Genomic DNA, 9,843 nt, shown 5'->3' on the forward strand with positions numbered 1-9,843 from the left:
TTCACTTAAATGGCTGTCAATTTTTTCTGACTAATCGCAATGTCATGAAATTTTACACATAGTTTTTCGAAAGTTTTTTACCGAAGCCTTACGTTCTTTGTATTTCACATTTTAAAAATACCGTTGTTGTTTTCAACATCGAATTTGGATAAACCTTTCCCCTGATAGTAAAGCTGAAACTAACCGAAATATTTTTAACCCTTGTTTTAAAAATAAATCACGTTAACACATGGGTAGAATTAACGATTACTAAAGAACGAAACCAGTTTTTTTTTCTTTTTGATATATCGGTATAGTATTAAAAGTAAACAAAACGACACCAGAAACAGCGCACCGAATAACTAAATCAAGTGTGAAATAGTCGAAACTTTTTACCTGTTTCTGAATCGATTCTAATTGAATTCTACTGTGAAGGTCGAACAACTTTAGAAGACATAGCGAAATGTTTAAAGTTCAAATTGTTACTAATTTTCAATGATTATTTATAACATATTTATATTAAAGTTTATAGAATTTCAAATTGTGGCTTCTAAGGTGTCAAAGTTTGTTAGTTTATCAGTGTGAACTTTATGTGACCCAACAGGAAATAAACAAAAGGGCAGAGGTGGCTCGAGATATAAAATTTTACGTGTTCGCAATGTTTCCAATCAAATTTATCTTGTAAAAGTTTTGTCTCGTTGAATTTGGTGTTGATATTATGGATGGTTGGAAAATTTCAACAAACGATCGCGTAAGTATATGCAAAGCCATTTGCCCGATGTGTTATTCCATAAATAATCCTATCATATCTTCTTATCTATTAAAAAAATTGATGATTTCCATTCCGAGTCCGTTCAGGCGTTCTACCCAACCGATTTGCTTAATTTTTTTTTCAATGAAAGGTATTGATGCATAGATCAGCCATCAACGATCGGAATTTAATCTAATTTTCACCATTCTCAAGTTATACTCAAATGCGATTTCCCCCTGTACATTACTTATGGGAGTTTTTCACATACACACGTTCTATTCTCAATATCTCAGATTCTATTCAAGATAGAGACTTCGTTTTGGTTTAAGAACACTCGCTGAAACACCCTCTTTCTTTTGAGTTTTTCAACACTTAAATCGGTTGAGATGGAGAGGAGCTAGGCGCGGACATTCAATGTGGAGTTATGGATTTTTGTAGGTTTTTGGCAATTTTTCTACATTCAAAGATCTATATCTCGGATTCTAATATAGCTACAGAGTTCGTTTTGGTTTAAAAACACTCGCTGAAACACCTTCTTTATTTGAGTTTTTGAACACTTAAATCGGTTGAGTTGGAGAGGAGCTAGGCGCGGACATTCAATGTGGAGTTATGGATTTTTGTAGGTTTTTGGCGATTTTTCTACATTCAAAGATCTATATCTCAGGTTCTAATATAGCTACAGAGTTCGTTTTGGTTTAAAAACACTCGCTGAAACACCTTCTATCTATTGAGTTTTTGAACACTTAAATCGGTTGAGTTGGAGAGGAGCTAGGCGCGGACATTCAATGTGGAGTTATGGATTTTTGTAGGTTTTTGGCGATTTTTCTACATTCAAAGATCTATATCTCAGGTTCTAATATAGCTACAGAGTTCGTTTTGGTTTAAAAACACTCGCTGAAACACCTTCTTTATTTGAGTTTTTGAACACTTAAATTGGTTGAGATGGAGAGGAGCTAGGCGCGGACATTCAATGTGGAGTTATGGATTTTTGTAGGTTTTTGGCAATTTTTCTACATTCAAAGATCTATATCTCAGGTTCTAATATAGCTACAGAGTTCGTTTTGGTTTAAAAACACTCGCTGAAACACCTTCTTTATTTGAGTTTTTGAACACTTAAATCGGTTGAGTTGGAGAGGAGCTAGGCGCGGACATTCAATGTGGAGTTATGGATTTTTGTAGGTTTTTGGCAATTTTTCTACATTCAAAGATCTATATCTCAGGTTCTAATATAGCTACAGAGTTCGTTTTGGTTTAAAAACACTCGCTGAAACACCTTCTATCTATTGAGTTTTTGAACACTTAAATCGGTTGAGTTGGAGAGGAGCTAGGCGCGGACATTCAATGTGGAGTTATGGATTTTTGTAGGTTTTTGGCGATTTTTCTACATTCAAAGATCTATATCTCAGGTTCTAATATAGCTACAGAGTTCGTTTTGGTTTAAAAACACTCGCTGAAACACCTTCTTTATTTGAGTTTTTGAACACTTAAATTGGTTGAGATGGAGAGGAGCTAGGCGCGGACATTCAATGTGGAGTTATGGATTTTTGTAGGTTTTTGGCAATTTTTCTACATTCAAAGATCTATATCTCAGGTTCTAATATAGCTACAGAGTTCGTTTTGGTTTAAAAACACTCGCTGAAACACCTTCTTTATTTGAGTTTTTGAACACTTAAATCGGTTGAGTTGGAGAGGAGCTAGGCGCGGACATTCAATGTGGAGTTATGGATTTTTGTAGGTTTTTGGCAATTTTTCTACATTCAAAGATCTATATCTCAGGTTCTAATATAGCTACAGAGTTCGTTTTGGTTTAAAAACACTCGCTGAAACACCTTCTTTCTTTTGAGTTTTTCAACACTTAAATCGGTTGAGTTGGAGAGGAACTAGGCGCGGACATTCAATGTGGAGTTATGGATTTTTGTAGGTTTTTGGCAATTTTTCTACATTCAAAGATCTATATCTCGGGTTCTAATATAGCTACAGAGTTATATGTAGCCCTATCACGTGGGAAATCGTTCAAAAATGTCAAGGTAGAGATTAAACCAAAGGGTCGACGCACAGCCAATGTTGTTTGGAAGGAAGTATTGTGAAATTACATAGTCTATTGTATTATGAACAATGTAGAAATGATGGCTGATTTTTTGACCGTGCCCCGATACTTTTTGTATACCTTTGATAACATAAGACATAGTCATTGCTGCGGTGCAGCATGGGTCCGGACTAGTATGTACTTTATGATTCAATGAAAACTAATACAATAAAAATACTAGAAACTGTGTTTTCTATTTAATTCAAATGTTGCCTTAATTTTGCGACACCCTTTACAAACAAAATACTGCACATATTGAAATATCGTTGGGTAATATATAAATACATAGATAAGTTTTTAGAAAAAAATTATTATCGTTAAACTATATAATAATTGAACTATCGATTTAAGAGATAATTAGATCATTTCACACATTCGTCGCACACTGTATAAATATTTCACGCCCACTTTCATGGGATCTTTCCTCTCATAATCAAGCAGAAAAACCAATTTTATTTGTTATTATTGTGGCTGTATAACCTAAGAAACGAATGCGCGTAGCCTACTTTCTCTCGCTTGACCAGGTAGAACATGATAAAGAGTGTCGAGACCTTCTCAACGTGTGAAATAAAATCTCGCAGAGATTCAGTTATGAATATTTAGAATATCCATGAATTTAATCTATTTGTATTTTCTTTGTGGTTATTATAAAGAATATCTTGACTTAGAATGCGGAATTGCGGCGAGGATATTTTCAAATATTCAATTGCAATTTACATTATAACATAATAACGATTCGAAAATTGTCATGTATTCCAAAATACATAACCACAAAATTTGAAAATGTATTTTATTTATACGTATCAATAATTACTATTACTAATTCTTTATTTTCTTGTACTTCAAAATGTGCACTACACACTCGTTCAGACGATTCAGCTAAGTTAACTGAAATTCGAAGTGCATGTTCACACTCGTGCAATCTCTTGGAGTTCGCACACTTGGCAACATCGCTTGTTTTAACTACCTGCATATTCGTCACACAAAGGTAGTGAAAAAGTTGGTGAATGATTACACCGCACAGAAACAGAATTAGGCAAATTGAAAGGTGCTGACTTCTTCTCACTTCGATTTCTTTGATTTTGGCTGAATAACCGACACCGATCTGAAGTTAAACGAGTAGAGGTTAGGTTGTACGAAGCGAAGTTTATCTTCATACTATTTTATCCAGTTAACGTCGGTCAACTTGGCGAGTGTAATAGTGTTTTTTATATAAAATTTGCCCAAAAAGTAAAACTTTTGTCAAATTTGGATAGTACATTAAAATATTACTGTCGATGTCTTGCATGTCCATACTCGCGCAACCTCAAGCGGAAGAGTCTTTCGGAGTTCGCACACTTGGCAACATCGCATGTTTTAACTACCTGCATTTTCGTCACACAAAGGTAGTGAAAAAAATAAGTTGGTGAATGATTACACCGCACAGAAACAGAATTAGGCAATTGAAAGGTGCTGACTTCTTCTCACTTCGATTTCTTTGACTTGGGCTGAATAACCAAGACCGATCTGAAGTTAAGCGAGTAGAGGTTAGGTTAGGTTCGGTTTGCACGAAGCAAAGTTTATCTTCACACTATTTTATCCGGTTAACGTCGGTCAACTTGGCGAGTGTTTCTGTTTGGATAGTACAATAAAATATTACTGTCGATGTCTTCCGACTATATTTTTCTTTTGCAGTAACCCTATATCCAGGTCCAGTAGTAGTCAAACTGATATTTTTTCCATAGCAGTAATGTTTTTCCCGTTTATCATCAACTTCTTCTAAATTTTCGGAAAGAAACGAATCCAAACAGGGTAATGTAAAAGACCTTTAACTTTCAAAAGCGATTTGGTAAACATTTATAATCAAACATCCCATACTTCATTAGTTCTCGTATGTGTGCCTTTTTTGGATTCACTGAGCCTTGGAAATTTTTATTGAATACCTGAATGAAATTCTTCATAATTCTAATTGATTATGTAAAGGAGGAAATAATATATTTTGTAGCATCCCTAAGTTTATTGGTAAAGTTTTTTTTCTCCCACAGATACTGCTCGAGGCCATAGCTTTTTACAAAATGAAGATCTTGCGCACGGCTGTTCCATTCACAAAGAATTCTCAGAAATCATTGAGATTACAAAAGGCATTTTACAACTGGTTCCTTTTAACTAATTCGTCAATGGTCTCACAAGTTTTACAACCCCTATTTTGCCTTGGTTGCCCAGTCCGAAAACCTTTACCACAATTTACATCATTTACAAAGTTCTTAGATATTGTAGTTAAAAATTTAGTCAGAATACTTGCAAAATGCACTGTTTACTTTAAATGAACAAGAAGCAACACATTTAAACAATGTACAGAGGGTGTTTTATACAGTTTTTATCTATGAAAATTCCTAAGCATCAATTTAAAGATATCGTAACTTGTCTCGTCTTTATTTCTATGAATATTCAGACATTGAAGAAAAAAAAAGTTTAAAGTAGCCGTGGCAGCACGAAAAAAATGTTAAATTGGAGGGGACGATACAATTAATAAGCCAACGGCACATCGTTGGTATGATCGTTTTAATAGTGGAAATTTGACTCTTGAAGATCGTCCGCATCCAAATCACTGCGTGGGATATTGAGGTTACAATACCAACCTATTACTAACATACACCGGATGGACCCTCAAAATACCAAACACCGCCTTTAGAATCATTAGTTAAGATCTATAAAAGTTGTTGAATTAACCAAGATTCACTCGAAACGTCAAGTAGAGGTGTGTAAACTTGCTCTACCGACAAATGATCGGTTCATTAGACGTATTGTTACCTGTGATGAAAAATATATTTATCTAAACAACCCGAACATTGAAAATCAATGGTTAGACAAAAGACAGAGCCCGTAGCAAAGAGTGGTTGATTCGAGCGGAAAGTCTTGTTGTAGAATTACCAAGATATGTGCAGGAATTTATTGCGAATGGTCAAGGTGTCAATATTGAGGTATATAGTTGATAGTTCATGAGAATGTATGAGGTTTTATGAGAAAAATATCCAGGTTTAGGTTATCTTACAATAGGACGACGCTAAACCACCACCATTTAGTCCGGATCTTGCACCACGGAGAAATTAATGCGTTGGGAAAACTTTGAATTCAAAAGAGATGTTGAAAATGCAGTGCGACAATTTTTTTATCTAAGCCCAATAAATGGTTTTACCAAGATCTCAAAGAGCTTGCTGGACGTTGGATTAAAACCTTAAAAACGAATATAAAGGCTTTTTTGTATTATTATTCAATAAACAAAGTGAACATTGGAAATAGACATTATCAATGAAACTAGTTTTTGTAGAACAAAAGTCTTAATGATGCCAACTTATTACGTTTTATATAATGTGAGTTCTAAATGTAGACGTTAAAGAATTAAGTAAGACATGTTTTGAAGTTGAGGAATGTTAATTATTTTTATTAATTTACAAAAATAATCTGAAGTGAATCTATATACACATTTATTTAAACAAACTATTTCATTCTATTTTAATCACTAATCACTGAATTACTAAATTAACTTCACTCATACAAATGAATTTAATCGTACTTCGTTATTAATTTTGACAAATTTAAACTAACTGTTGTTCCTTGTTATTTTTTACACCATCCAGAATTTAGTTTTTGAAGGTTTTCAAAGTTTCATGTTCCCATTTTTTTAACAACAAATATTAAGTAAACTACAAGAAGAATGAAGAAATATTTTTACATATTTTGAACGTACTTAACGAAAATATATATATTGTTCTTATCCCCCTATATGGACGGGAATTTTAAATGTGATACACGTTTTCATTATCGGTGATACAGTTTTAAATTTATCGTATTTTTTCAAGTGTTTTTAACGATAACTTTCCTTTTTACCAGTTATATTTTAACAAATTACAAAATTATATATACAAAATGTGTCATATATCATTATAAACTTAGTAAAATGAAACTGAATAACCATTAGTTCAATTCATTTCCCATACTTAAACAAAAAATTATGTACACTTCTACGAAATACTAAATCATAATATCAACTTGTATAAAATGTACAGGATGCACAACAGGTAGTAAGATTATAAGTGTTTTTGAGGTTAAGTACAAAACAAACTTAAAAGAATTTAGATTAAAAAAATATGTCACAAAACTTTTATTAATCAAGAAACTCCTTATCGAATTCGATAGTAAAATAATGAATAGATAAATATGATTTATCAGTTGAATTTCTGTCACATGGTATTACATTTGACAGTTGAAATTAAGGCTTTTTATAAAATTTAGGATTATAACAAATTTGTAGAATAAAAAAGTAGATCGAAACGTATAACATAACTATTTTTTCATTCATAGAGGTATAATTGTCACCTCTGTAAGAAAACCTAATAAATACGTAGTGTCGATTATCTTATCAACCATTAATTTTCCGAAATATTTAATCTGATAACGACAACACGATTACCAAATTTATTAGAAATACTAAAATATATTTTTTACCTGCCAAGTGGTGTTTTGTCCAAATCGTATACTCCTGTAATAGGTTCCTTCTGGACCAAAGAAGAGAGTAGATCATCTTTGATTTGTAATAGTCCATCTTTAGAAGGAGTAAATCCCAACATATTTGTTATAAAAAAATTAATCACTTATAAACAAACTAAAAACGTCAACTTCGACAGTTTCGAACAAACGTTAACGAACTTTCTACCTGATCAACTATAATTTCAACAGCTGTCAAATATTATGTTTGGTAGGGTATTTTCAAATTTTGAATGGTTTAACAAATATCCAACTAAACACGGTACACAGTTTTACATATTTATCGATTCAAAATTATACTTTTCTTTAATAATGTACGGGACAGGAAAGCACGAAAGAAAACATGAAAAACAGAGAACACAATCAAGCCGATAAATATATCGAACACAGCTTGCTATGCCCCTCCAGCACTACACACTCTCTAACAACAAACTGACTAAATTCAGATTTGCCACAACTAACAAATACGAAGCTTAACGATTTCCACTCGAGGTTCGAGGATAGAGAATGGCTCATTTGAAAATGCCAACTGCTACTCCAAGAGCCATCTATACTGCGCGTACCAGCTTCGAAGACACTAATTTTGTATCTAGGTAGTATGCAACACTTTTCACGTTTATCCAAAGATATCTTTATTCAAAGAAAATTTAAAGTCAAATCTATAGGAAAAGAGCGAAAGAATATAAAGAAATAACCATTTATTTAAAAATAATAAAATTTGACTTTTCTGGCATTTCTATGGGCGAACTTTTTTATTAGTTATCAAATTCGATTTTTTCAGCAATTTTCGATTGACGTTATGTAAAATGATATACATTCATGGCAATTCTATGTAAAATAAATGGTTTGTGTCTATAACATAAAATCAAGGGTAAGAATATTACATAACAGTTTTGATAGGTATACGAGGTGTGGCTATTAAGTAACAAGACTAGTGCTGCTACAGATGCGCCGAAAAGTTAGCTTTTTATTCCATATATGTAATACTTCTACATTGACAGTTCTGACTAAATGAAACAAATAGTGTATCGTAGTATAGATGAAGTGTTTCGAAGGAGAGAGAAAATTAATACTGTCGCCACCATAATATAGAGAGGTTTTTTCCCATAAGAACTGCCCATATAGGAGTATTACATAAATATGATTTACCCTGAAGCTTACTCTTTCGAATGTTATGTCTACGTGGCTGTGTACAAACCAGTTTAGTAGGAGTCTTTGTTTGTATAGGGGTTGTTTTATGTTTTGTAACGAATGTTATGAAATTTCAGATAAGTATAAGGCAATGAGTGTCGCGTCCACGTGTTTTTAAGTGGTTTAAGCGTTTTGAAGATGATTCACGTTCGGGTCGCTCTTTCACGTTAAAAACTGATGAAAATATCGAATAAGTCATGTTGCTGAAGATAAAAATGTTGACTAATATTATTGTCTTCGCGATCTCACTGAACTCTGTGAAAGAATAAGAAAAAAAACAACCCTAATTATGAAAAATCATTATAAAAGTAATGTGTTATGAGGGCGATTACTATATAGTTAAATTTAACCAAATTGTACTCAGTTGTCTAGTGTTGAGAAAATAATGTAAATAAATAAGGAGAGGTTTAAACAATTCTGTATTTAAATTATGTTCCACACACCCAATTCTGAATCAGATTTTCCTATCAAATTTTTTAATAAATAAAAGGGGTTGGAAGCTAAAATTTCCTTTTATTAACTTATTTAATAATCAGCTAGTGTTTTTCTTTCAAAGTAAAATTATGAAAATCAAAAATTTTCAGAATATTTTTTCATAATAATAAAAACTATAAATTCCACCAATAAGGTTTGGGAAAATGAAACTTAATATCAGTAAATTTTCATATATCTTACATTATTTCTATCAGACAGATAGTGTTTACAATCTATTCTATTAAAACCTCATGTACATTTTTAAATAACTATCAACAATAGGATTGATGGCTATTATTATTGGTCCTTTTTATTAGCTTTTTGAGCGCTCAATCCAATACCCGTTACTAGTGCTAATACTGTTAGCCCTTGTGCTGCTATTCTTGTTCTCATCATATACTGTGACATCTTTTTTTGGCCAGTCCTAAAACACCACAAACCATAAGTGAGTGCTAAGGTTGTTGCTAGACAACCTAAAAAATAAATTAGCTTCTTATTCTTGAGCACAAAGGAGAAATAATTATTATTTCCATTACCGATAGGTACGAAAGGATTTGATTTGAATTTTCTTATAAACTTTTCCCGTTGAGTTTCAACTGGGGCAATTGCATCCATATCATTTTTTAATGTAATCCAATCAAAATTTTCCATTTCTTCATTAGAATTATCTTTAGAGGACATTTTGATATATATTTTTACTTTCTATTACATTAACAATTTTTTACGTCTTTTAAACATCAAATGAATTGACATTGACAATTAATATTTTCTTCTTCGTGCACGAGAACTTTAACCCCTTGAGAAATTAAATCATCTGTTATAATTTATGGAATCAGGT

General features: G+C 32.3%; 2 protein-coding genes across 3 annotated transcripts in view; both read right to left on the reverse strand.

The window, feature by feature from the left end:
• LOC130443731 (death-associated protein kinase related-like) overlaps positions 1 to 7,849 on the reverse strand; it is a 217,335-nt gene extending 209,486 nt beyond the window's left edge. Inside the window, exon 1 of one of the 2 annotated variants that reach the window (XM_056778496.1) lies at positions 7,302 to 7,797. In XM_056778496.1, the coding sequence (XP_056634474.1) occupies positions 7,302 to 7,423 (122 nt within the window). In that variant the 5' untranslated portion in view covers positions 7,424 to 7,797. Of the gene's footprint in view, positions 1 to 7,301 lie in introns of both variants that reach the window. The other variant, XM_056778495.1, reaches the window with a different exon arrangement.
• A 1,239-nt stretch (positions 7,850 to 9,088) lies between these two features.
• Positions 9,089 to 9,753, reverse strand: LOC130444118 (HIG1 domain family member 2A). The gene is made up of 2 exons (XM_056779136.1): positions 9,542 to 9,753; positions 9,089 to 9,478 (listed from the first exon to the last, which is right to left on the reverse strand). The coding sequence occupies exons 1-2, from the start codon at positions 9,684 to 9,686 to the stop codon at positions 9,303 to 9,305; spliced, it is 321 nt and encodes a 106-aa protein (XP_056635114.1). The 5' UTR covers positions 9,687 to 9,753; the 3' UTR covers positions 9,089 to 9,302.
• Positions 9,754 to 9,843: the final 90 nt, after the last annotated feature.

Source organism: Diorhabda sublineata, chromosome 5 (genome assembly GCF_026230105.1).
Source record: "Diorhabda sublineata isolate icDioSubl1.1 chromosome 5, icDioSubl1.1, whole genome shotgun sequence".
In the NCBI taxonomy this organism is placed as follows: domain Eukaryota; kingdom Metazoa; phylum Arthropoda; class Insecta; order Coleoptera; family Chrysomelidae; genus Diorhabda; species Diorhabda sublineata.